This window comes from Hylobates moloch, unplaced genomic scaffold (genome assembly GCF_009828535.3).
Source record: "Hylobates moloch isolate HMO894 unplaced genomic scaffold, HMol_V3 SCAFFOLD_22, whole genome shotgun sequence".
NCBI lineage: Eukaryota > Metazoa > Chordata > Mammalia > Primates > Hylobatidae > Hylobates > Hylobates moloch.
The window spans coordinates 27,431,723-27,458,118 of NW_026652297.1; the positions used below are offsets into that span (position 1 = coordinate 27,431,723).

Below are 26,396 nucleotides of genomic sequence, written 5' to 3' on the forward strand. Positions count from 1 at the left end.
CGCCCCTACCCTCCCTCTCCTCTCCCCTCCCTCGTCTTGCCCCGCCCTTCTCGCCTCGCCCCCGCCTCGCCCCTCCCCCTCGCCTCGCGCCTCCCCCTCGCCTCGCGCCTCCCCCTCCTCGCCCCTCCCCTCCCCCCTCCTCGCCCCTTCCTCTCCCCTCCCCTCCCTCGCCTCGTCCCTCCCATCCCTCGTCTTGCCCCGCCCCTCTCCTCGTCTCGCCGCTCCCCTCCCTTGCCTCGCCCCTCCCCTCTCCTCGCTCCTCCCCTCTCTCCTCGCCCCTCCCTTCCTCGTCTCGCTCTTCCTCTCCTTCCTCTCCCCTCCCCCTAGGCCACGCCCCCCTCCGCCCCGCCCTCCGCCCCCCGGCCCCGCTGGGAGTGTCCGGGGGCCGCGCCCAGCTGGGTCGGGACGCGCGCCCTGAGCTGCCCGAGCTCCGCGGGGACTCGGGCCGGGATCCTCGGGCGGCTGCAGCGGCCGGGGCCGGGAGCGGGCCATGATGGGCCGGCGGCGCGCCTTCGCCGTGGACGGCCGGGGTGAGTCGCCCACCCCCAGGCTGGCCGGGCCCCACCCGCCCCGGAGCCGCTTCCCGCCCCCAAGCGGGGCAGCCTCAGCTCCTTGCCCAGCCCCGCGCACCCCGCGGGCGGCCCCCTCCCCGCTGCGCCTCCCCTGCCGCCTCCCTGGAGGGGCGGTCATCAGGGGACGCCATGCAGGCTGGAGCCCCTCTGGGCTCAGGCGTTAAACCAGCCACTGCCTCCGCCCCACTTCCTCCGGCTACGCTTCCCTCGCCTTCCCGCTCCGTCTGAGGATGTGGGGATCCGCCCGCACCCCAGCCCCTTCCGTGGCTGCGGACCCCTCTCCCACCCAGTGACCTCCTGGCCCACTTCCTTGCCCAGAGGGGCCTGGGTTGGCATCCGGCTCCCGCGTGCCCCGCAGCTCGTCCCCGCCCCCCTAGCCTGTTTCCCGTACCGTTCATTCCGCCAGGACGCCCTGTAGCGAGAGGACCTGGCGGAGGTGACAGTGAGGGGGTGCTAATGCTGCCCCTTCGTCCCTTTCTTTCACTTCAGTTCTTTCATTTTAAACTTTTCATAAAATCTTCACTATTGCTCACTTACAACAAAAGCCCAAATCGGTTATAGCGGTGATTTTTATCACTCGCCCCGTGAGCTGCAGGAGAGACTTCACCTGGCATCCTGATGCCGCAGGGGCTCCCGGAGAGCAGGTTGGATCCCAGGCTTTCCTGTCTGTACCCTCTCCCCTCTCCCTGAAGCTAGATACTGTCCTACTCCCGCTTGGGGAGCAGCAGAAGAGCCTGTGGCTCCCCACTTCTGACTCGGGAGATCGTGGGCTGATCCTAGGTGGAAAGCGCAGGCGCAGGACATCTAAGGGATTGATGGACGTGGCCTGCCAAGGCTTTGCCTACCACACAGCTCAGAGCACGGGTTCCCTGTCGCTAACAACTGTTGTGAAGGGAATCCCATCCACACATCTCCCAGACAGCTGGGGCCATATCCGGGCTGCCCGTGGCTGACCAGTGCCCGCCCTTCCTCACTGCTCCAGGACACTCCTCCCTGGGGCAGTGCTGCCAGCCATCAGGAATGCTGCGTGTGTTGGGGGTGGCCTGCCCAGCCTGACACTGACTCTCCGTGCAGATGGGGCTGGCGAGGGCCTGGCACGGGGCTGCATAGTGCCTGGAGTCACCAGCACCTACAGACGGATCCCCGACGCTGCCCACGGGAGCTCATCCTGGGAGAGAGGTGACAAGCTCAGAGGTGTCAGCAGGGAGGCACTGTTTCTCAAACTGTCCTCCCGGGACTCAGGAGTGGAGATGGCAGTTGGGGACAGCCCCCTGGCCGCCTTACCGGGCCTTTCTCAGGACTCCCTGGACTTTGAATCCTCAGGGAGTCCTGAGCCCCCGGGCCAGGTGGGCCGGCTCCTGGCCAGCCAGAAGCTGGGGCAGGTGCTGGAGCGGTCCCTCCGGCTCCCAACAGCTCCCGCCAGCTTGTCAGGACAACACCACTCCCAGCGGCCGGCAAGCAAGCCTGAGCATGAAGTGCCCCTTTTTGGAGCAGGAGAACAGGAGTCCATGGAGGCAGACACAGACCTAGAGGCAGGCCTGGAAGAAGAGGCGGTGAGTGCTCATTCTCAGGCTGGGTTTAAGAGTGGAATGGACAGCCTAGTTCCTCTGGTTCTCCCTGGAGCTCTCTCGGGTTGGGGCACTCCCTGCCCCTAATTGATGGGTTGTGTCATAAGTTCTTGCTGCACCTCACTTCCATTTGTGCGCGGCCACCTCCACAGAGGAGCTGGGCAGCTACGGGGGCCCTGCCTGGCACCATGCCCCGCTGGGCGGTGGGGAAGCCGGCTGCATGTGTTCCTCCTCGGGGCCCACTCTGCTCCCATCTGCTGGCTAAGCCCAGCCTGGCTGCTTGGGGTAGGGCAGGAGCCCTACTGGCTGAAATCTCCCCTATCTCACAATATCCCACAGGTGGGGGGCCTGCGGCCTGGAGCCTGGGCCTGCCTCCCCGGGCAGGGTCTTCGCTATCTGGAACACCTGTGCCTGGTGCTGGAGCAGATGGCAAGGCTCCAGCAGCTCTACCTGCAGTTGCGGATCCAGAGGCCCCCAGGGGTGAGTGAGATTCGAGTGGGGGAGGGAGAGGACAGATGGGACCCTGGGAACCATGGCTGCCCTCAGAACAGCCTCAGCCCTCTAGCCAGGCCCTGATCACCTGTCTCTCCTGTGCATAGGATCCCAGCGAGGAGGAGTCGACCCGAGCCCCTTTACCATCCCACTTACAAGCCCCAGGCAATGGGGGGCAGCGGCCATGGGAGCTGCTAAGCCAGACAGAGCAGACAGGTGAGGGGCCATCGTGTCTCCCTTTGTCCTGCCTGCCTGGGGTCCCACCAGCAGGTCCTCTGAGCCAAACCTTGATGTGGTGTCTTCTGGCCCTGGCCAACCTGACTGTCTTTCTGAAGGGGCAAAGGCTGCTTCACTCCCAAAGGTGGAGGTGCCCAGTGCCAACCTTCCCAGGCTGCCAGAAACCCCAGTGGAGCCAACATACCACTTGCCATCCTCCCAAGGACACAAGGTAGGGGATGGGTGTATGTGGGGCAGGTGGTGGGCTGGGGTGGGGGGAGGGGAGGTGGGGATGCATGGGCACCCTGGGGGCAACTCTGCGGAAATGACAGGATTGATTCCTGTTTGGAGCAGGCGACTCATCCTGGCTGTGTTGACAGCTGTCTCTGGGAGCTTGGTCGTGGGTCTGAGTGTGGGGAGGGCTCTGGGTGACCCCTCATCCTCTGCTCAGCGGGATATCTCCCACTGGGACAAGGTCAAGGTCCTGCTCAACCGGATCTGCCGGAGAAGCCACCACCACCCTGAGCCCCCTGCCCCTCCTGCTGGCTCTGACCCCAGGTGAGCCCCGTGCCCAGCCCAGGTTAGGGCACGGAGAAGAGACCGATGAGCCAGGATGCTGAGATTGTCATGCCAGTTGTCATTATTGTCCCCGCAAAACTTGAGATACAGTCTGGGAGGGGCTGCCAGAAGAAACAGTAGTTAAAACACCCCATTTACAGGTAAGGAGGCTGGGTTCTGGGTGGGGTTGGGGGTAGTTGCTTTTCCAAAGCCGCACGGTGAGTCAGTGACAGCTAGGACCAGAATGTGGGAAATCTGCCTATCCTAGCTCAGCAGCCCCTCACCCTCAATGCTGACATTTAGGCCACCTTCCAGGTTTGTGGGGAGAGCAAGGTGGAGCACAAAGGATTTCACAGTGGGTGAAGGCCATCGTGCCTCGGGGCTTATACTGAATAGTTCTCCAGGAGGAAGAAATACCAAGTCATTTAACCGCCCCAGGCCACATCCCCACCTGGCTACCCACCAGTAGATAAATCATGTTCTGTCAACTCTAGGGCCATTATTAGTTTTATTTCTTCCTTCTAGCCTAATGTCTTCTTTTCGTTCCACAGGATCGAGTCCAGGGACCTCCCTGAAAGGCCTCAGTGCCGCCCCCACCGGAAGACCTTTATGCCATCATTAGTGATTAAGAAGCAACGAGCAAAAAGCCTTTCTGTAGGCTGAGACCTCTCGGTGCACCTGGTGACCCTGGGTGGAGGGGACTTGCTGTGAAGTCTTCCTCGCCCTTTGCCCGCTTGCTGCTTCTCCACATTGCCAGGAAAAGCTGCTGATGCCTGCCCTCCTCTCTTGAGTTGAGGGCTGAATCTTTCTCCTCTAAGCAGTCTGGTCAGGAGCCCTGGTTTGTTGAGAGGTCCCCAAGATGCGGCAGCTCCAGGGCTCTTCCTCCTCACCAGAAATCCCTGGGCTTCCACAATGTGAACTCACTCATTATCAGGTGTCCGTGGAGTGTTTTTGGCACGGTGACCTGTCTGGGCCCAGCATGTTGCAGATGTGTATTTATGCGCAATGGTATGCATATCTCTGTGTGACTGTCAGTGTTGCAAGCTGGCTGGATCCAACCATCTCTTCTGAAATAATGCATCCAAAGGGTTGATATTCTGGGGGAGGTCACTGCAGAAGGATGGAACTGACCTTTATTCCCCAGTGGGCAGTGACTGAGCTTTCCTCCTCAGAGCCATGCTGGCAGCCCTGGGACAGAGAACGGTGTGGCTTTGGCTGTCTCTGCATGGAATCTTGCCCCAGACTCCTGAAAACTGCACCAGGAATGAGGAAGATCAGGGACAACCTGGGAACTGAATAACTTTCAAAGCCAGTGCTCAGCTTCTCTGCTCTGTACTAGCGTTTACAGGTCCTAACTCAAACCAGATGCCTGTACTAGTTTTTAGACCCTAAGTCAACCTTTCTGAGCCACAGCTTCCTGCTGGGAATAATGACGCCTGCCCTACCTACCTCACAGACTTGTTATGAGGATAAAGTGAGATTAAACTGCCTCAAAGTGCTTTGTAAACGTCAAGTGAATAGGAAAGGGGAAAGTAAGGCTGGAGGGATGATGGGGAGGTCGGAGGATAAGGGGGTGCTGGGATTGCTAATGGGGACTAAAATGGCCAGTCTCCTGGCAAAATTTTGAGCGGGTCATTTCATTGAGGCCTTTTAGATTTCGTATTTGAGAATTAGGGCACTGATTCCTGACTGACTAGGCATGGGGGTCACTGGCTTGAGTCAGACAAACGAATGTCTCTTAGAAATGGCCACTGATAGGCATCCTTCTCCTCCAGTCAGGAGGGGCTGGTTTCCTTATCTGTTGCAGTCTCGACTGCCAGAGGGAGGCAGGTGTGGTAGGCAGTCGGGGGGGGGGTCCCTTGTGTTTGGGGGGCCTGGCTCCCGCTTTCTTTGAACTCGGAACCAATGATCCGAAGCCTTCTTTTCTGATGGGATTCTTTAGCGAGGACACTACCGAGGCGCGACTTCCTGACGCGCATCCGATCCGGGAAGGCGCACTTCCTCTCCCCAGTTGCCGCGGGATGGCAGGCCGGCGTGGGGGAAGGGAGAGGTCGGCGGAGACGAGGGAGGGACCATATCCGGGAGAGTGGCAGCTTCCGACCAGTGGTCGCGCTTCCGGAGAGACGCTTCCGGTGGCGGCGGCAGCAGCGGCTGTGGTGGTTCCGGGTGTCTTTGTCCCCCCGGTGTCGCTGCCCTGGCCCGCAGGTGGGTTGGAGGGCCCCCCTTCGCCCCTCTGCCCCTTCGCCCCTCTGCCCCTCCGCTGGCCGAGGGGCTGCGAGGGCCGGGCGGCGAAGATGCGTGGGGCGCGGAAGGGGCCGAGCCCCTCTTTGGACTGCAAGTCCCGTCTCCCTGGCAACGGCCTCGGCCTTGGGGGCGGGAGGAGGAGAAACCGCGCGCCTCAGTCCTCCCTCGGTGGCCTCGTCGCGGCTCTGCCGGGAGACCCGACGCTGGCGGCTGCTGAGGCCGGAGCAGAGGGCCCGGGAGCGTGGGAGCAGGAGGGTGGCGCGCAGCCGGTTTCGCGTTCTGTCGGCCAGGGAGCTGCCTTCCCACCAGCCGGTCGAGGAAACAACGGGTCGGGCTTCCGGGGAGAGGGCCCACACCATCTCCTCGCCGGCACCGGCCTCCTCCATTTTTCCGGGCCCTGCGTGGAGGGTTTTGGCGGATGTTTTTGAATGCAGGAATGTCATCGGGGCTCTCTCGAGCCCCTCACCCCGCCAACTACTCTGGGGGTGGCGTGGCATAGTGAGAGGAGCGCTAAGTTGTTGGGAGGCCTGGGTGTGAGTACCAGTTTTGTCACTACCTGGTTATGTGGCCCCGGGCAAGTCTCTTGATCTCTCTGAGCATCAGTTTCCTTGTCTGTAAGACAGCATGACAATATCATCCACCACTAGGTTATTGTGAGGGCAAACTGTAATTTCTTGTTTCATTTCTTACTTCTCTATATTCTCTCCATCCATTGCCTTCATTCATTCTTATTACCCACCTCTCCGTTTTCCTAAATATCCTTAATTAAGATTCTCTACTTTTCCGTGTATAGATGGAAATTTCCCCTATTAGCTGTTAATTTCTTTCTTTTTGGATTGAAGGCTTTTCCCCACGACTCTGAAAGAGGACAGCGTTTCCAATGTCCCAGTTTAAGCGCCAGCGGATCAACCCGCTTCCAGGGGGACGCAACTTCTCAGGTGATCACTTTTCTCCCTACCTGGCCTCATCCTGGGAAGTATGTGCTCTGGAGTTAGTTTGGGGTTTCCCTGGTGGAGAGCAATTTGCTGCTGATGTTCCTCTGGAAAACAGGAGATGCCCACAGTGGTTGCCAGTGAAGCCCTGTGGAGGAGCTGGCTGGAGCTGTAGCCTTTGGATTTACCACATCCTTTGGTTGACTCTAGTGCTTAAGGTGGTAGGGGCGGTTCCTGGAGATTGCTTCTCTTTCCCCATAGGCACAGCTTCAACATCTCTTCTGGGCCCTCCTCCTGGTTTGCTCACTCCTCCTGTGGCCACAGAACTGTCCCAGAATGCCAGGCACCTTCAGGTAGGTTGGGCATCCCTTGTAGTAAGTTTCAGCCCTTGGGACTGAATGCATGGAGGCCTGGTACTCTTCTTCTCTGACATAATAGTGTTTATCATTCCTGATCCCTCTCCTGGTAGTGAGCTAGTATGGGGTTGCCCAGATAGCCTTCATACTGGAGCATCTTCATTTCTCGCTCCAGGGAAATCTTTAGCGTACGTCTTGGAATTAATGAACTGGAAATCCTAGAAGAAGCTTGTGGGTCAAGAACCAGTTCAAACATGCCCCAACCCCTAATGATGGAGTATGCCCACCACACCTGTACTTCACTCTGTGTGAACTCTTGATGCAGTACGCTGAGCCGGGGCGTGGGTTGAGATGAGACCTTCATGGCAGAGTGCGATTTTGTCCGGTTTCCTCCCTTTTACTTTTCAGCTGTCTCCTTCTCTTACAGGGTGGGGAGAAACAGCGGGTCTTCACTGGTATTGTTACCAGCTTGCATGACTACTTTGGGGTTGTGGATGAAGAGGTCTTTTTTCAGCTAAGGTAGGCTTGAGGTTGGTCCCCTACCGGAAATGCTTATTGGATTCAGTTCTGTCACCATGCTGGTATTGCCCCCACCCCCCTCAGAGCCATTGCTTTGCTGTTTTTGTGCAAGGTGTGGGAAATCTTGATGGGAAAGGCCTCATAGGGGCAGTCAGGGTGGCCTGGCCAGGGTCCCTCTCCTGATGGGGCCTCCTGGCTTGTGTGCTGGCAGTGTGGTGAAGGGCCGTCTGCCCCAGCTGGGTGAGAAGGTGCTGGTGAAGGCTGCATACAACCCAGGCCAGGCAGTGCCCTGGAATGCTGTCAAGGTGCAAACGCTCTCCAACCAGGTATTCATCTCTCCTTAGCATGTGCATTGGAAAGGGGAGGGATGGAAGCCCCTGTGCCCTGACAGCAGGGCAAAACCCTGACTTTTGTTAGGGGGGTGGGACTGCATCTTTCCAAGGTAGTGAGTGCCTCAACCGTGGGGTCCCCTGAATTTCCTGGCTCCTGTTCTGCAGCCCCTACTGAAGTCCCCAGCACCTCCCCTTCTGCATGTAGCAGCCCTGGGCCAGAAGCAAGGGATCCTGGGAGCTCAGCCTCAGTTGATCTTCCAGCCTCACCGGATTCCCCCACTGTTTCCTCAGAAGCGTGAGTACGAGTGGCACTATTGTTGGGTGTGGCTTTATGGGGTAGTCTGGATCAATGGACTTTCAGGTTGTTGCTCTTAGCATAGAGGTGGGTACTTCTGTGTACTGGAAGAAAGGTGAGCAATCTGGATAGGTGTTTAGGGTTTTTTTTTTTTTTTTGATGGAGTCTCGCTCTGTTGCCCAGGCTGGAGTGCAATGACACCATCTCGGCTCATTGCAACCTCTGCCTCCTGGGTTCAAGCAATTCTCCTGCCTCAGCTTCCCCCATAGCTGGGATTACAGGCGCCCGCCACCATGCCCGGCTAATTTTTTTTTTGAGACAGAGTCTCGCTCTGTCACCCAGGCTGGAGTGCAGTGGCGTGATCTCGGCTCACTGCAAGTTCCGCCTCCCGGGTTCACACCATTCTCCTGCCTCAGCCTCCTGAGTAGCTGGGACTACAGGCACCCACCACCACGCCCGGCTAGTTTTTTGTATTTTTAGTAGAGATGGGGTTTCACCATGTTTGCCAGGCTAGTCTTGAACTCCTGACCTCAAGTGATCCATCCGCATTGTCCTCTCAAAGTGCTGGGATTACAGGTGTGAGCTACCGCGCCTGGCTGGTTTTTAGGGTTTTTGAGTCACCAGTCATTTCCTTTCTGCAGCTCTGAGTCTCTTCCAAACATCCCACACACTTCACCTGAGCCACCTGAACAGATTTCCTGCCCGGGGTCCTCATGGACGGTTGGATCAGGGCCGAAGGTAAGAGGATGATGTCCCTTTTTTTGGCCACTTGTTGACACTAACATTCTCTTTATTTTATTATTATTTTTTTGTGTTGGCCAGGAAGTGAACCCAGGTCAACTGCTTGGAAGGTGGCTGTGCTTACCACTAACATTCTCTGCCTGCAGCTAGATGCTAGTCCCTTTTCTCTGAAGTATGTAGACACACTGGAATGTATATAAAAATACTGGAATTTTATACAGTGGTTAAGTAAGCAGGGAGTTGATACAGTTCATCTTTCAAAATGTCATGTTGAGATACTTCTTAAATACTCTTTGTTTCTAGTCCCTAAGTTGAGATGACAGGAATGGAAACTCTCAATAGTAACATGTCAAAACTAACACTGCCGTATCTGTTCTAGTTGTTTAAAACGTTTCTTTATAGACCCCGTACTCATAAGTATGCTGTTAGAAGGTGTATATTGCACTCTGCCTGGGAGTTCAGGCCTCTGTGCCTTGGACACACAGGCAGCTTTCTCAGCCATGTATGGAGCAAGCATGGCTGATTTGGGCCTTTAGGGTGTCCTGGTGATCCTATCTCATCTGTAGTATTGGGGACCACCAGGAGCATGCTGTCCCATCTTCTCTCCAGTTCACATGTTCCTTCCTCAGTCTCACTCTCCCTGAGTGTTTTGCTTGTACCTCTAAAAGTTAAGCTCTAGACTGGTTTAAGACTCGTTCTAGTTCTGTGTTCATTTTAAACTTGTTATAATGGAGAATTTCACTATATGCAAGGTAAACAGAAAGGTATGAGGAACCTTATTATACCCATTACCCAGCTTCTTCAAGTATCAGCTACCGTTCTTTTTCATCTCTACCTCCATCTACTCAGTGCTTCCACTTGATTTTGTTAAGGTAAAAAATTTTAATGTGGAACTTAGATTGAAATGCACACATCTTGACAATTTTGACAAATGGGAAATCTCATGTAACTCTTAACCCGTTTTTTTTTTTTTTTTTTTTTTTTTTGAGACAAGGGCTTGCTCTGTCACCCAGGCTGGAGTGTGGTGGTGTGATCACGGCTCATTGCAGCCTTGATCTCCCTGGCACAAGCCATCCTTCTGCCTCGGCCTTGGGAGTAGCTGGGACTGCAGGTGTGCACCACCATGCTTGAGTAATTTTTTAAAACGTTTTTTGTAAGGCTGGGTGTGGTGGCTCATGCCTGTAAATCTCAGTGCTTTGGGAGCCTGTCTCTACAAAAAGTAAGTAAATATTTATTTATTTTTGTTGGGGGCAGAGAAAGGGTTTTACCATGTTGCCCAGGCTGGTCTCAAACTCCTAGGCTCAAGTGATCCTCCCACTTCAGCCTCCCAAAGCGCTGGGGCTTTATTTTGAATTCCTGGCTTTGGGATGCAGAGAACAATGTCTCCTGTACAGCGTTGAGTGGATCATAACAGTTTAGCTAGAGGCCGACAGCGTCTTGTCCTGTGCATCTTCCTGGTCCTCAGTTTCCAGGGACCTTCTACCTTTCACGTTGTGTGAGTTTATTAAAGGCTTCATTACAAAATCACAGCAGGTGCTTTCTGAGACAGTGTAGCCTGGGTGAAGCTCTGTGACTGCTGTGGACTTTCTGCTTTAGGGTTAATTTCAGGCTTTCTCTAGTCAGTTGCATTTGATTGTCCTGGATGTGCTGAGGCTCATGCAAAGTCTGTTGTATTACTTTGGCCATTATGCTTCAGCATCACAGCTTCTACAGAAAGGACGTACAGGCTGAGCATCCTAAATCCTAAAAACCAAAATACTCTCAAATCCAGAACTTTTTGAGTGCCGACACATGGTGCTCAAGGGAAATGTTTATTGAGCATTTCAGATTTGGATTTTTGGATTTGGGATGCTCAGCCAGAAGGTATAATGCAAATATTGCAAAATCTGAAAAAAATTCCAAACCCAGGACGCTTCTGGTCCCAAGCATTTCAGATAAGGGATACTCAACCTATACTACCACTGGGAGGGAGATATTATATTACCGTTGGTTAGTAGAGAGAATGTGCAGAGTGGGGCCAGGGGTAGTAGGAAGTAGGTCATTCTGGGGCAGCAACTTTTATTTATTTATTTAGTTTCTCAACTTTTAATTTATGAAGGACTCAGCCACATTAATGTTTTGCACGGAAGCCAAGCTTTATTTTGAATTCCTGGCTTTGGGATGCAGAGAACAATGTCTCCATTGAGCAGCTACTGCTGAGCTGTGGTTTTTAGACAGGTGTACCCAGCTGGGCTCTGCTGCTGTGGGTCCTGAGAGGTCAGCCCCTGGTGCTGCCTTATGACCTCCTGACAATGTACAGGAAGCGGAGGAAAGTGGCCACACAGTGTACAGCGTTGAGTGGATCATAACAGTTTAGCTAGAGGCCGACAGCATTACTGTGAGCTGGAGAGTTGTCAAAGTGGCTTTGGCATGGGTCTTCTATTAGAAATATGGGCTACTGACATCCCATCGGGGCTAGGGAAGAAGGCCACTTTTGGATGGAGATGCTCATGCACATGGAAGTGACCAAGGCCGACAGAAAAGAACAGGAGTCATGATAAATCTGTTCAGCTTAGTCACTGGGGTGTGAATAGGGAAATCACCCAGGCAGGTCTAAAAGGCAGAACAAAAACCTTCTGGTGAATACAGTCAACTCAGTTACCCAGGCACAGAGAAGCAACAGTGGATTTTATTTCTCTCATGTGACATGGGGGGTTTTCCCCTTATCAGTCTGGCACTTTATAATGAATGGTCTAAAGGTTTTTTCTTCTTAACTATTTTTATTTATTGTACCCATATCTGTTGCACTTACAGTGTAATACTGTAGTAACATTATAAAAATGTGTAAAGCAGTACATGCTATTATATAAAATTAATATAAATACATAGGCTGGGCACGGTGGCTCATGCCTGTAATCCTGGTACTTTGGGAGGCTGAGGTGGGCAGATCACTTGAGGTCAGGAGTTCAAAACCAGCCTGGCCAAGATAGTGAAACCCCGACTCTACTAAAAACACAAAAATTAGCTGGGCATGGTGGTGGGTACCTGTAATCCCAGCTACTTGGGAGGCTGAGGCAGGAGAATTGCTTGAACCCGGGAGGCAGAAGTTGCAGTGAGCCGAGATCACGCCAGTGCACTCCTGGCCTGGGCAACACAGCAAGACTCTGTCGCAAAAAAAAAAAAAGTGTGTGTGTGTGTGTGTGTGTGTGTGTGTGTGTATGTATGTAAAAATATGTATGGTTTCTACCTTCTTTCTCTTTAAAGGTAACTTATTAACAGGTAGGTATTAAAGAATTTTAGAAAATAATTTTGAAAAGGAAAATCTCTTGCCACTCTTTTCTCCTGTGTTTTTATCTATACATGTGCATACTTAGAGTTCAAATTATTTTTGTGTATGTATAAACAGTTTTCCATATTGCAGCATAATCCTGAGTGTTTTAATGGCTGTGGGATTGTTTTTATTTACTATGAACATTTGGGTATTGCTGAGTATGTATTTGGTTTTTTACGCTCAGTTTATGCTGCTTCATATTTTTCCACACTGTGTAGCCTTTCTTCTTCTTTGGAATTAACTTTCTTGGGACAAATTTTCAAGAGTGTAATTATTGGAGCAAATGGCTTGAGTGTTTTTATGACTTTAATGTGTATTATTAAGGATTTGTAACTGTCTCTTTTTTTTTTTTTTTTTTTTGGTGAGACAGAGTCTCGCTCTGTCGCCCAGGCTGGAGTGCAATGGTGCGATCTCGGCTCACTGCCACCTCCGCCTCCCGGGTTCAAGTGATTCTCCTACCTCAGCCTCCCGAGTAGCTGGGGTTACAGACGTGTGCAACCACACCTGGCTACTTTTTTGTATTTTTAGTAGAGACGGGGTTTCACCATGTTGGCCAGGCTGGTCTCAAACTCCCGATCTCAAGTGATCCCCCCACTTCGGCCTAAGTGCTGGGATTATAGGCGTGAGCCACTGCGCCCGGCCTTGTAACTGTCTCTTCTAATAAAATTTACTTTATAGAACGCATAGCATGGATCCATATATGTGCCTCTTATTTTTAAAAGAAAAATCAGTTTTTTTCTCATTTCAAAAAGATCATGTTAACTATAATTAATGAAGTGCAGAAAAACAGAAAGTTATTCGTAAGCTTTCCAGAGGCTTCCACCATTAGTATTTTATTTCCTTTCAGTCTTCTAAAGTTGTTTTTGCAGTAGCTGAGGCCTACTGTGTATACAATGTTGCAGAGTGTGCTTTTTGCTTAACAGGAATGTTTATTAAAAGAGTGTAAATATCCATTTTAATATCTTTGTAACATTCTGTCATATGGCTGTTAGCATGGCTTCTTTTTCCATTTATTGAATATGAGGGATTTCGATTGTTTCCAGTTCTTTTAGTTCAGTATGTATCGAATACATATAACAATGTGGTTTCTTACTGTTGGTGATGGGTCAACCTCTAGCGATGACTATGACTCCAAGAAGCGCAAACAGCGGGCTGGTGGAGAGCCCTGGGGTGCTAAGAAGCCAAGGCATGACCTGCCTCCTTACCGGGTCCACCTCACTCCCTACACTGTGGACAGGTGAGTGGCGAGGCTGAGACTTGGCTGCTGGTAATAGTTTATGTAAATGAGATGGGGTCTATGCAAGTGCACGTGTGTGTTCTTACAGCCTTTTCTTACAAAACGTGTTGTACATACTGTTTGCTGGTTTGCCTTTTCATTGAATGTACTTTAGATTTTATTTCATATGAACATTTATTAGATCCAGTTTATTTTGCTGTTTTTTTAAAGCAACTACACAGTATTCATTGAATGGATGAAAATGGTTTATTTAACCAGTTCTCCATTTGCACTCTATCCTAAATTTTCTTAGAATGAACATCCTTCTACCTACACCTGTGTGTTTGTTGAGATCAATTCCTAGAAATGGAGCATCTGGCTCAAAGGCTTTACTTTAAGCTTCCATAGCTATTGCCAGTTCTCCCGAAGAGGCTGTGCCCATTCTGCTCTAACCAGTGGGGTGTGGAGTCCTTATTTCCCCACGCCTTTGCCAACACTGTTAGCCGACTTTTTCGTCTTTGTCTAGGTGGTGACACGTGATAATGTGATTTGCATTTCTTTAATTGTAAGTGAGATTGAGCATATTTTCCTGGCTTTTAATTCTTACATATTTCTCTTAAGAACCTATTGATGTCAATTTTCTGTTTTTAGGCTTTTGAAGTTTTTGTTACTGATTTGTGAGTTCCTTTATATTAAGGCAATGACACATTTCTCTGTCATGTATTGTAAGTGTTTTCTTTTTTCCTTTCCCAGTTTGACTTTTGCCATCTAGAGGTTGTAAATTAAGTGGTCAGATCTGATCTAGCTTCCTTGAGAGGTGCCTTACTTCAAAAGTTCTCAGACTAAAAAAAAATTCGCCCATTTTTTCAAATCTTTGATGGTTTCATTTCTAATGTTTTAGTCTTTGCTCAGTCTGGATTCCCTTGCTGTCTTCCTGTAGCCCCATCTGTGACTTCCTAGAACTCCAGCGCCGTTACCGCAGCCTCCTGGTCCCCTCAGATTTTCTGTCCGTGCATCTGAGTTGGCTGTCAGCCTTCCCTCTGAGCCAACCCTTTTCCCTCCATCATCCGAGCCGGATCCAGGTCTCTTCTGAAAAGGAGGCAGCTCCAGACGCTGGTGCTGAGCCCATCCCTGCAGACGGTGACCCCACTTATAGTTCCAAGGTAAGCTGACAGGCGTCTGTCACTTATCTGATTTCTGGAGGCAGCTCTATCTGATTTCTGGAGGCTGAAGGCAGCTCTGAGTGTCTCCTCCTGCACAGGTACTGCTGCTCTCTTCCCCGGGGTTGGAGGAATTGTATCGTTGTTGCATGCTCTTTGTGGATGACATGGCTGAGCCAAGGGAGACACCAGAGCATCCTCTGAAGCAGATTAAGGTAAGAGCTGGAGAGCAGGAGGAGATGCATTCACTGGTAATGTCCAGAACCTGTCACGTCTTGAGTGCTCGGCTCCTGTCCCTGAATGCATAAAACAAGGCATCTCGGAGCCAAATGCCCCTCATTTCACCCAGGAGGAAGGTGCAGCTCAGAGCTGTTCTGACTAGTCAGAGAGAGCTAGGTGGCTGGTTCATGTTCACAGATAGAGACCTCACTGTGTGGTGGACTTCCCCACTTCCTGCTGCCTTCATCCTGATGGGTGGCAGCCTTGCCCTGCAGTGGGAGACCCAGGTAATGTAGTTTTTTGTTCTGTATCCCTGATCTCTTTTTGCAGTTTTTGCTGGGCAGGAAAGAAGAGGAGGCAGTACTGGTTGGGGGTGAATGGTCTCCTTCCCTGGATGGCCTCGATCCCCAGGCTGACCCGCAGGTGCTGGTGCGTACCGCCATCCGCTGTGCGCAGGCCCAGACCGGCATTGACTTGAGCGGCTGTACCAAGTGGTGAGTGGGCTTCCTGAGCCTCAGCTGTACCAACGCACCAGGTTGGGGAGGTTTTGTTGGGGAGGCCCGGTCCCTGCCCCTTTCTGCCGGTTAGCTCTCTGCCCCCAAGTCCCATCCCTGCCCTCTCTGCTGCCTCAGGGTAGGGTGGGGTGTGTGCCAAAAGCTGGTTGAGCCCACAGGCTGCACTTGAGACTCCCTGGAGTTGTCCTTGCACCTTGTAGGGTGCTTGTGTGATTGCGACCTCCCCACTGACTGATCATTTCTTGAGGACTTGGTCTGTAGCTTTCCTGTTGTGTTTTCAAAGCTAGGCTCGCAGTGTGTGCTCATTGAATGCTGACTGGAAACTGAAGCCCTTGCCTGCGAACGTGGTGTCTGCATGGAGTTGTCACTAAGGAAGTTAGTACCTCCTTTTGCCATGTGCAGGTGGCGCTTTGCTGAGTTTCAGTACCTGCAGCTGGGACCCCCCCGGCGGCTCCAGACAGTGGTGGTGTACCTGCCGGACGTCTGGACCATCATGCCTACTCTGGAGGAGTGGGAGGCCCTGTGCCAGCAGAAAGCTGCAGAGGCAGCTCCCCCAACCCAGGAGGCACCAGGGGTAAGGGTGTGCTTTAGCCAGCAGCGGGGGATATAGGTGGCCTAATCCCGGGACCCAGAGGGTCTCATCTCGGCTATTGTCACAGGAAACGGAGCCTGCTGAACAGGCACCTGACGCCTTGGAGCAAGCAGCAGACACCCCTAGACGGAACGCAGAAACTCCAGAGGCCACCACACAGCAGGAAACGGACACTGATCTCCCAGAGGCCCCTCCACCCCCCCTAGAACCTGCTGTCATCGCACGCCCTGGCTGTGTAAACCTGTCCCTCCATGGGATTGTGGAGGATCGGAGGCCAAAAGAAAGGATCTCTTTTGAGGCAGGTGTCAGAGTCTTGGGGAGGCTGTGGGCTGGGATCTGTGGGCCTGAAGCAGTCTTTCTTCCTGATGCTCATGGACCCTCCCACCTCCCCATCAGGTGATGGTGCTGGCCGAGCTGTTTCTGGAGATGCTCCAGAGGGATTTTGGCTATAGGGTTTATAAGATGCTGCTGAGCCTTCCTGAAAAGGTCGTGTCCCCACCTGAACCTGAGAAGGAGGAGGTGGCCAAGGAGGAAGCCACCAAGGAGGAAGAAGCCATCAAAGAGGAGGTGGTCAAGGAGCCCAAGGATGAGGCACAGAATGAGGGCCCGGCTACCGAGTCAGAGCCCCCACTGGTGAGTACCCTGTCACCTCCGGCTGTCATAGTGCTTACCGTGACCGCGGATCTTCACCCCGGGCTCTGTTCCGAGCGCTTCCTGTGCTCTAGCTCATTCCCTGCTCCCTTGCTCAGCATGGACTGAGGCCGCACAGCTAGTAAGTAGCACACTTAGTGCAAGGGAAGGTGGCGCAGAGGAGTGCAGGGAGCATGGCTGAGCAGCCTGACAGCACAGAAACCCCCGTCACTGAGAATGCTTGGCAGAGTGGGGTGCTTTGATTGCCTGATGGTTAACTAGAAAATTTTGTAGGCCGGGTGCGGTAGCTCACGCTTGTAATACCAGCACTTTGGGAGGCCAAGGTGGGCAGATCATGAGGTCAGGAGTTTGAGACCAGCCTGGCCAATATGGTGAAACACCGTCTCTACTAAAAATACAAAAATTAGCCGGGTGTGGTGGTGCGTGCCTGTACTCTCAGCTACTCGGGAGGCTGAGGCAGGAGAATCGCTTAAACCCGGGAGCCAGAGGTTGCAATGAGTCGAGGTCGCGCCACTGCACTCTAGCCTGGGCAAGACAGCGAGACTCTGTCTCAAAAAAAAAAAAAAATTGTAAACCTTTTCTAAAATACTAGTCTGCTTTTTTTTTTTGGAGATGGAGTCTTGCTCTGTCACCCAGTTTGAAGTGCAGTGGCGCGACCTCAGCTCACTGCAAAACCTCTGCCTCCCAGGTTCAAACGATTCTCCTGCGTCAGCCTCTCCAGTAGGTGGGATTACAGGCACCTACCACCACGCCCGGCTAATTTTTGTATTTTTGTAGAGGTGGGGTTTCACCATGTTGGCCTGGCTGGTCTTGAACTCCTGACCTCAGGAGTGCTGGGATTACAGGTGTGAGCCACCATGCCCAGCTGCTGCTTGTTTACATACTATCAAATGAATGTAATTTCTTCTGGGACCAAGATCAGCTCCTGAGGAAAAAAGCCCAGGTGTCTGGCGATGCCTTGGCATGCTCTGAATCCCACTTAATGAAATTAAATACATGAAATGAGACAGTGTCTGTAGAGCCCTCCATACAGTGCCTGGGGCATAGTTGATACTGAGGTGTCAGCCATGATTACTATTGGTAATTATGGTAACTGCCTTCCTTTTCCCTATAACCTTCATCTGCCTCTGCAGAAGGAGGATGGGCTTTTGCCCAAACCACCCTCTTCTGGGGGAGAGGAAGAAGAAAAACCCCGGGGCGAGGCTTCTGAGGACCTGTGTGAGATGGCCCTGGACCCAGAACTGTTGCTTCTGAGGGATGATGGAGAGGAGGAGTTTGGTACGTTGAGTGGTGAGAGGGGAGCTCGCAGGCTTGGGATGTAGCTTTCCACCTGTGGCCAAACTGGTTTTCATTTTTGGGCTGTGGAGTTGGGTGGGCCCTGCTCTCCATTTATCTTGGGCGTTCTGTAGCAGGAGCAAAGCTGGAGGATTCGGAGGTCCGGTCCGTTGCCTCAAACCAGTCAGAGATGGAGTTCTCTTCACTTCAGGACATGGTGAGGCATCTTCTCAACCTCTCTGGGCCTCAGTGGTGGTGAGGCTTGGCAAGGCCTCTGGCCCACTCCTGGGAGAAGGATGCTTACCAGTGACTTCCTTTCTTGATGGACCCAACACACAGTGTGGTCCTTGGCTCATGGAAGGGCAGGTTCATAGGCTCCAGGAGAACATTTCAGTGTCTGTCGGGGTGAATGGGAGAGGGGTATTTGATCCTCTCCTGAGAGGAGCACAGGAGCTTTTGTGAAAGTGGCCCAGAGAGGAAGGCTGGCTTGGGCGTGATGAACATCAGGCAAAGTGCTTGATGTTTTGTTTTTTTTTAGAGACGGGGTTTCGCTATGTTGCCCAGGCTGGAGCAGTGGTTATTCACAGGCATGAACATAGTGCACTGCAGCCTCAAACTCTTGGGTTTAAGTGATTCTCCTGCCTTAGCCTCCCCAGTAGCTGGGACTTCAGGCATGCATCACTGCATGCGGCCCGAGCCACTGATTTCTGAACAGGCTGAATCCTGGGCGATAGAGCCACTGAGGGAACTATTTGCAAATCCTGCTCATCTTTGTTTTCGTTGCAGCCCAAGGAGCTGGATCCCTCTGCTGTGCTCCCCTTGGACTGTCTGCTTGCTTTTGTGTTCTTTGATGCCAACTGGTGTGGCTACTTGCACCGGCGAGACTTGGAGAGGATCCTCCTTACCCTTGGGATCCGGCTCAGTGCAGAACAGGTACCTTCTTTCTTCTGCACCAGCACATGGGCACAGGCCTGCACTAACTCCTGCTCTAGGTTCCCGCCCATGGCCAGGGTCGGGGACTGGGCCTTCTGATCAGCAGGTGTCTGGGGGTGTGTTTTCTGCAGGCCAAGCAGCTGGTCAGCAGGGTGGTGACCCAGAACATCTGCCAGTACCGGAGCCTTCAGTATAGCCGCCAGGAGGGCCTGGATGGTGGCCTTCCCGAGGAGGTGCTCTTTGGTATGTCCTGGGGCCCTGCAGCCTTCCTGGGGCATGGGTAGGGCAGGCTGCCCTCTCCGGAGACTCCATCCTGAATTCTTTTTCACGGTTCTCTCTAGGAAACCTGGACCTGCTGCCCCCTTCTGGGAAAAGCACGAAGCCAGGTGCTGCCCCCACAGAACACAAAGCCTTGGTGTCCCACAATGGCAGCCTGATCAATGTGGGGAGCCTGCTGCAGCGCGCGGAGCAGCAGGACAGCGGCCGGCTCTACCTAGAGAACAAGATCCACACACTGGAGCTGAAGCTGGGTGAGGGCCTGAGGCTGCAGCCACCATGCGGGCACGTGCAGGCCAGTAGGGAACCCGCTGCTTAGGCTCAGGCCCTGCCCTGTGCTCTGGGCCTTGATGGAGCAGCCATCCTTGTTTCCTTCTCCACCTTGCAGAGGAGAGCCATAACCGTTTCTCAGCCACTGAAGTAACGAATAAGACGCTGGCGGCAGAGACGCAGGAGCTGCGAGCCCGGCTGGCGGAGGCCGAGGAGACCGCCCGGACGGCGGAGCGACAGAAGAGCCAGCTCCAGCGGCTGCTGCAGGAGCTCCGCAGGCGCCTGACCCCCCTGCAGCTGGAGATCCAGCGGGTGGTAGAAAAGGTAAGGTGGGGGTGGACCAGGAGGCAGCACAGCTCCTTTCCCTGAGCTCCAAAAGTCCCCCTAGGGCGCTTGCTCCTGTGTCAGGAGTGACCAGAGGGCCAGCAGGCACCGGCTTCTTCCTTCCGTTGCTTGCCAGGCGGTGTGCCCCTGGTTGCAGGTTCTCTGGAAATTGAGCAGTCAGCAGTGTGCAGCGGGAGCTTCCCAGCAGGAGGCAGTCCGCAGTCCTCAGATCACCTTGCCAGGCCCGATTCTGGGTACATCTGTTTCAAACAGGCTGACAGCTGGGTGGAGAAGGAGGAGCCGGCACCTAGCAACTGACGGCCTCGCACAGAACTGCCATCCTGTGAGGGCAGCGGTGGCGCCTGGCAAAGTTGGAGCCCTTGTGGTACCAGAAAGCAGCGGGAGCAAGACCTGGGAGCCAGGGCAGGGGTGGCTGACCCCATGCTCAGCCTCTAGGGGACGGCAGGCCATTAGGCTGGGGGCTGTGCTACGTGGGATGGATGTGTGAGGAACCCTGGTTCCACTTAACAACTAAATACAACATCTTTCTTTTGCACCCCTAGAATGTCATTTTGCCCTCAACCTTGGTATTTCTCCTGGGGCCCTTTTAGTCTTGTGCTGACTTTCTCCTGTCCTCTTCCAGTTTAGAATAAGACAGACAGGGGAGAAAAAGGCTTTTCGAGTGTGGGACAAGGTCTGATGTCAGTGAACTGAACTGAAGAGACAGATGTGGAGCCTGGTTGGGGCTAAGCAGCCCCCTCCCCCGGATGGCACAGGCTCTGCTAGGTTCCGGACACAGGCTCCTGGGGGAAGGGTCTCCCTTGGCCATCACGGGAATGGAGTTCATGCTAGAAAGTGCTCAGTGTTGGGCTGGGTTTGCCAATAGAACACTGTGTTCCAGTCACCCCAGACTCACCAGAAGAAACCAGCACCTCTTTCCCGTGGCTCCTGTGTTCAGAATGTGGTATTGGCTCTGGCCCAGCCTTCTCCCCTGTTACCCATAATTCTTGCCTCTTTCCATAATCCGTGGTTTCAGTTTGACTTTGTATATAAAGTTGGGGTTTTTTTTTTTTTTTTGGCTTGTTTTTTAAATAAACCAAAGTCAAAAACAAACTGAGTGTGTCCTCCACAGCTCTTCCTACTCCTCTCCTAGGCTTGCCTGCATGCCCTCCTGCCCAGCGTCTCTGCTGGACCACGGTGCAGTTTGCTCTAGAAGGTGGGGCAGGGCCGGGGAGGTGTACACAGACCCCTGCATGCTGGGCTGCCTGCTGGAGGGTGCTGCTGCTCTGCGGAGGGTAGCAGGACCTGGAAGGGGTTTCCCCTGCTTGCCTAAGTTACAGCACAATACCATGTGGACGTTTCACTGAAAATTTTACTTGAAAAAATAGAATTCCAAATACTCCAGTGAGACACAAACCCACTGTTCGTGCTTTGAGACCTGTGAACTCTTGTGGGACATCCTGTGTGGTGGGACAGTTCCACTGACAGTTCGGGTTCCCGAGGTACCAGTTCTCAGTGACCTCGGGAACCCCAACCACTTGGGTCCCAAAGCCACAAGAGTGGCTTTTGTCTTGCTGGGAAGCTGGCTGAGGGCCTGCCAGGGCTGGAGGACCAGCTCTCCTGTGCAGGGTTCAGGGCCTCTCCCAGAAAAAAGAGGTTTTGAAGTGAAAAGGCAACGAGGGGCCAGAGGGCTCCCCAAGATGGGTCTTTTGGAGGTAGATTTGATGCCCATGACACGTACAAGGCTATGACCCCTAACTTAGCCAACAAAGCCCATGGCCTCAGAAGGGCTGCAGCTTGCTCAGGCCATGGGCCAGGATGCATGCTGGACGGTTCTCCAAATAAAAAAGCCCCAAGGGTTTGTCTACACTGCTTACCTGCTGGGGCTGTGACTGGGGAGACGGCAGCCTGCCTAGGGCTCCTGGTGCCAGGCTCAGGAAGAGTCATTCATTGCAAAGGGCCGGCAAGTGAACCAGGGCCACTTCTGTCCCCGGCCTGTGAGAGGAGCAGCTAGCCCTGAGAAGGGCAAGGATGAGTGCGGCTGACCACGTCACAGGAGTCCTCCAAGAGTGATGGGGATTCAGTCATCGGCCACAATGGAGAGGGCCCGGAGCTCACTGAGTTTGGCCTCGTTCTCCCGCTCCCGCTGCTCGTCGGAGTGGCCTGGCTGGTCAAGCTGATGGGACAGGTCTCCAAAGATCTTGTGCATTTCCGAGTAGTACACAACCTGGGGGAGGCGACGGGTTGGCACATGCTGGCTCCAGGGAACTGTGTGCTTCAGAGGGCCAGAGGCTCACACTTCTCTGCTACCCGCTGCCCTTACCCATCTGGAGCTGTGCAGCAGCATGCCTTTGGGGATGTGCAGGGCATGGAAGGGCTCTAGCTGAGACTGAACCAAAAGGAGCCGGGGAGCAACAGGGCCTCAGTGGCTGGAGGTGGAGGCGCCCCTGCTTCAGGCTCCTGGTTCCCCCAGCAGCAGGTGCAGGAAGGCATGGGCCTCCTAGGGTGACTGTGGAATGATGGGCACCATGACTGGAGTTTTACTGCTTTTTGTAAGCTAGGGGAGAACCCAAGGCTTTTGTCCATGGCAGAAAGACAGCATCGTAGGCTGGTGGCTCCCAAAGCCCTAAGCCAGCTTTAGAGGCACAGGCGAGAAAGGGGATGCCCGTCTAGCCTTCCGTTCCCTCCCAACTTGCATGCCACCCTTGCTCATGGCCCAAGCTGCGTGGCCAGGGGGACAGCTCAGAGGCCAGGTTCACTGCCAGGGTCCCTCTAGGGACGCACCAGAAACGGGGTGGGAGGGGACACAGGGTTGAGGGTGGGGCAGGAGGAGGAATGGGGAAGCCCGCCGATTCTCCCAGATGGCTGAGGACCAGGGGCTTTTCCACAAACAGGAGCCACTTCTGCCTCAGTTTCTACCTCATGACCCAGTGAAAGCATGCAGTTTCCTGAAAGCTTCCACATTTCACTCTAGACATGAGGAGGAGCTCTAGACACTAAGGGGACCTTGTGGGAAATGCCAGGTGGGGCAGGGACCCACGGCTGATATTCCTGAGGCGAGATTTCCGCCAGCTGATGGGGAGCTAAAGTGAGCTGGTCTCAACACACTGCTGTCACCTCTGGGCTGGGGGCGGGCCACCCTGCCCCCACTCCCTGCCCAAGCCACTGTGCGCTGAGTCACTGGGAATGCTCACTTCTCCATGACTAATGGCAGCCGGGCGGGCGAGGGGGAGGCTGGGGCCCAGGAGGCAGTCAGCCCCCAGCAATGCTGCCTGGTTAAAGGGCATCCCTGGCCTCCCATCTGCTCCAGCCTGGACATGCGGGAGCCTGGCACCCTGTGGCTTCCTCCTGTGAGAAACAGGAGGGAGGGTGCAGGGCAGCACCCAGGTGACAGTGACGAAGAGGCAGGCCCAGGTCTCCTGTGAACCCAATGGGGCGGCTGGAGGGAGCCCTCGCTGCAGGAGCAAGCGTCAGAAGTCCCCACCCCCTCCTGCAGGAGGCTCTAGGTCTCACTGCCCCCTAAAGATGGCAAGGACCAAGTACATGGGTCACTGACAAGGACCAGCCCCGGCATGAACCCTGCTCAGGTGTCCTGACTGGGGCAGGTGGCCACCCTGACTTTGGCCCGGCAGGGTGGGTGTGCACTGGCCAGGCTTCACGGCTGCGACTACGGGGCCTGCAGGGAACGGCCACTGGAGGGCGCCAGACGCCCAGCCACGCTCAGACCACCCGGGCCAGGAGGGGCAGAGCCTCAGGGACCTGGCAGGGTGCCACGGGTGTTGGGGTACTAAGGCTGTCGCTGAGCGCGAGCCATCAGCAGGGTCCTGTGTGGAAGGGACCCGCTTCTGGCATGGGTGCCCAACCTTTTCTATTTTGCCAGCTGGGGGAACAATCCTTCCTAAAGGCCTGAAGATGGAGGAGGGTGAGGAGCATGCCACGCCGTGTCCTCCCGTCCCCGAGTGGAAAGGGACGCTGGGGCCTGGCCCGTGTCTGACTCCCAGTGGTGCTCCCATGCCTCCAGGCCTGCCTTTCCACCCCAGGGCCCCAGCAGCAGCCCTGATTGTGGCTCTCCCCAGGGCTCTGGAACCCCTTCCTTAGTGGTTCCTAGGCAGGACTCCCGCCGTTTCCTGCTAAAAAGACTGGCTTGGGGTGGTCAGGGGAGGGGAGCTGAGTCCTCAGAAAAGGCCTCCACTCTCTAGATCCCTTTCTCCTCGGCACCATCCTGGGCCAAGAACCTGCCCACTTGAGGGTGCGGGGCAGAGGAGCTACTTACAGTGAAATGCAGAGAGATCCATGGAGGAACTGCTGGACAAAAGGGAACCTCGGCCATTCCTGGTCTGGGATTCACCAGAAGGCAATGTGAGGACTCTAACAGCAGACAGGGCCCCCAATTCGCTGAGCCCGGGACTCTGATACTGGAATGAATTCCTTCAGGGCTGTGCCTGGGGTGGGTGCCCTGTCTTTATGGAGAATGGCTAAGCCACCCTTCCAGCGTGGGTGACAGAGAGTGGCATGAGCTATGTATACCAAGCCCAGGGAAAGAGCACCTGGCGGCCTCACCTGAGCTCGGATGAGGGACTCGAAGCTGGGCTGGAAGTAGTCGAGGCGGCTGCCATAGAAGCGCGGCATCTCCTCCAGCAGCTGCCTGTTCTTGGTTTCAAAGTCCTCCCGCACAGGCCGCAGCTCCTCTCGTGCCTAGGGAACGAGACCTGGGTGTCAAAACACTCTCACTGCTGGGTGTGGGATACGAGATGGGAGGGGTGGGGACATCTTGTGTCTTGGTCTTGGTGCCCCCAGGTGAGGGGAGGGACTTACCATAGGTGAGCACGATGGCCCACCTGTCTAGCCCCTGCCCGCCTGTCTCCCCTGGTACCTGGTGGAGCTTGGCCAGCACTGGCCCCGTCTTCTCCTTTTCCTCATACTTCTCCACCTTGGCCTGCAGCCTCCTGTAGTCCTGCAAGGCCTGTTCCCGCCGCTTCACTGCCATGTTGAGGCTCGGGAAGACGCTGCCGAACCTGAGGGACAAGCTGGCTGGAGATGGGTCTGCTCTTGGAGGGGCGTCCTGGCCAGCACTCACTTATCCAAAAATGTGCCCTGAGAACCTACCAGGCGCCAGACCCTGCTCTGGGTCTTGGGGAGTTCACTGTGAACAAGACAGATGAGGCCCTGTCCCCTGGAGCTTGTGCGAACGTGGACAATGTCGTGGGGTGCGGGCAGATGAGAGGAGGTGGGGTTGTGGGCCAGGTCCAGGGAGCTGGGTAGCACAGGGTGGCCCAGGAATAAAGGGTGCCCTGACCCCCACCTCCTGTGAGCTTTATCACACAACGGACTAGGGGATGGTGGGGAAGGTGCCTTGAAGTCATCTGGCCAACACCTCACTTTTAAAAAGGAGGGAAACTGAGGACAGAGAGATGACCTATGACTCATCCAAAGTCACGATGAGGCAGAGAAGGTCTAGAAGAGAACATAGGTGTCCACGTTCTCTGTCTGGCACCCTTTCCAGCCCTCACAGTGCCAGTGGCAGGTGGCAGAACTGAAATCTGAACTCACTCCTGCCCCAGGGCACCTTCTCCTTCAAGGGCTCCTTGGTAACATGAAAGCAGCAGAAATCTTATGGCTCTGCCACTGGAATTGCCAAACTTCCAACCAGCTGCTTCAGGAAAATGCCCTGAGGACCTCCTACTACCCCACTGTGACTAGAAGGGACCGCGTGGGAGACTCAGAGGAGTGGCCCTCAGAGAGAGCAGCAGTGGACGATGCGGCACTGCAGGTCCACATGGGCCTCTTCGTGACTCATGTGGCCTCTAGTGACCAGGAGCAATGCTCTCCTGAGGCTCTCGCTGCTGCTGCTGCTGGAGGGCTGGCCCTCGGCGCAATGGCAGGGGGCGTCTACCAGGCAAGCCAGAGCCCTGGAGTGTCCAGGATCTGGCTGTGCAGCCCAGGGAGCTCGTGTGGCCATTAGGAGGTGACCCAGGACCAGAAGAGTTGGTTCCTCCTGGAGGTTTTTATGAGGAACCCAGAGAGGAGGAAAGACGAGGGCAGGAAGCAGTTACTGAGACTGGGATCAGCCTCTCACAGGCACTCAGAGTCGAGAGGATGCTGGCAGACTCACTGTCAAGTTCCAGGAGCTCAGACACCACGCAGAGCAGGACTTCCCAGATGTGCCTCTCAAAGGACATGACCAGGAATTTGGTTTTGAGACAGAGTCTTGCTCTCTCACCCAGGCTGGAGTGCAGTGGTGTGATCTCTGCTCACTGCAGCCTCCACCTCTTGGGTTCCAGCGATTCTCATGCCTCAGCCTCCTGAGGAGCTAGGATTACAGGCATGTGCCACTACGCCCAGCTAATTTTTGTATTTTTAGTGGAGACGGGGTTTCACCATGTTGGCCAGGCTGGTCTTGAACTCCTGACCTTGAGTAATCCACCCGCCTCGCCTCCCAAAGTGCTGGGATTACAGGCGTAAGCCACCGTGGCCGGCCTGGTTTTAAAAAGCCTCAGCAAATCAAGTGTCCATTTGGGGTAAGAGTAATGAACAGTTTTGCCACGGAGTAAGAGGATATTAACTTTACCAAAGCATTAAATGCCCCAAACTAAATCACAGACCCAGGGAGTAGATTTCGATGAAACAAAGGGCTTATCCCCAAGACAGGCTACTAACACGAATCCTCTACCTCAACAGTGTCCATAAGGGGCTCCCTGTCTAACAAGGTGCTAAGTGGGTGAAGCCACCAAAGCACCCTGAACCCTCACCCGTGCCCTTAGACATAGTAATCAAACCAGCATCTGACCGACTTGCCGGGCAGAAGCCATGGGCTCTCTGCACTGTGCACA

The 26,396-nt window shown here is 54.3% G+C and overlaps 4 protein-coding genes across 6 annotated transcripts in view; 3 read left to right on the top strand and 1 right to left on the bottom strand.

Moving 5' to 3' along the window:
- PDLIM2 (PDZ and LIM domain 2) overlaps window positions 1-1,707 on the top strand; it is a 22,853-nt gene extending 21,146 nt beyond the window's left edge. Inside the window, exon 11 of the transcript XR_009211562.1 lies at window positions 1,647-1,707. The gene's annotated coding sequence lies outside the window, so the exon portion shown is untranslated. The remainder of the gene's footprint in view (window positions 1-1,646) is intronic.
- On the top strand, window positions 174-4,896 carry CUNH8orf58 (chromosome unknown C8orf58 homolog). The gene is given in 8 exon segments (XM_032143814.2): window positions 174-530; window positions 1,647-2,125; window positions 2,480-2,620; window positions 2,740-2,848; window positions 2,968-3,080; window positions 3,300-3,406; window positions 3,958-4,043; window positions 4,046-4,896. Coding segments are annotated over 8 exon segments (1,206 nt in total). The 5' UTR covers window positions 174-490; the 3' UTR covers window positions 4,177-4,896.
- Window positions 4,897-5,461: 565 nt separating this feature from the next.
- Window positions 5,462-21,739, top strand: CCAR2 (cell cycle and apoptosis regulator 2). 2 transcript variants are annotated; one of them, XM_032143809.2, is made up of 21 exons: window positions 5,462-5,611; window positions 6,493-6,588; window positions 6,844-6,935; window positions 7,366-7,457; window positions 7,669-7,783; window positions 7,955-8,084; window positions 8,726-8,822; window positions 13,253-13,372; window positions 14,292-14,514; window positions 14,613-14,726; window positions 15,061-15,224; window positions 15,648-15,819; window positions 15,905-16,135; window positions 16,234-16,470; window positions 17,622-17,766; window positions 17,898-17,980; window positions 18,550-18,696; window positions 18,828-18,939; window positions 19,038-19,226; window positions 19,361-19,566; window positions 19,840-20,680. In XM_032143809.2, the coding sequence occupies exons 2-21, from the start codon at window positions 6,531-6,533 to the stop codon at window positions 19,882-19,884; spliced, it is 2,772 nt and encodes a 923-aa protein (XP_031999700.1). In that variant the 5' UTR covers window positions 5,462-5,611; window positions 6,493-6,530; the 3' UTR covers window positions 19,885-20,680. The 2 variants fall into 2 exon arrangements, with proteins under 2 accessions (XP_031999700.1, XP_058289295.1); XM_058433312.1 differs by lacking the exon at window positions 5,462-5,611 and adding an exon at window positions 5,791-6,183 and having other exon boundaries at window positions 19,840-21,739.
- The window catches only part of BIN3 (bridging integrator 3), a 48,266-nt gene continuing 42,790 nt past the window's right edge, over window positions 20,921-26,396 (bottom strand). For both annotated transcript variants that reach the window (XM_032143817.2, XM_032143819.2), the window contains 3 exons: window positions 24,440-24,581; window positions 24,127-24,261; window positions 20,921-21,793 (listed from right to left, as the gene is read on the bottom strand). In XM_032143817.2, the coding sequence (XP_031999708.1) occupies window positions 21,647-21,793; window positions 24,127-24,261; window positions 24,440-24,581 (424 nt within the window). In that variant the 3' untranslated portion in view covers window positions 20,921-21,646. The remainder of the gene's footprint in view (window positions 21,794-24,126; window positions 24,262-24,439; window positions 24,582-26,396) is intronic.

What these genes read in the sequence shown, in the direction of transcription:
- CCAR2 (XM_032143809.2), top strand. Translation starts at nt 6,531, where the DNA reads ATGTCCCAGTTTAAGCGCCAGCGGATCAACCCGCTTCCAGGGGGACGC. An exon ending in TGCAAACGCTCTCCAACCAG is followed by an intron (nt 7,784 to 7,954) that starts GTATTCATCTCT and finishes CCTGTTCTGCAG; the next exon opens with CCCCTACTGAAGTCCCCAGC. An exon ending in TCTCTTCACTTCAGGACATG is followed by an intron (nt 17,981 to 18,549) that starts GTGAGGCATCTT and finishes TTTTCGTTGCAG; the next exon opens with CCCAAGGAGCTGGATCCCTC.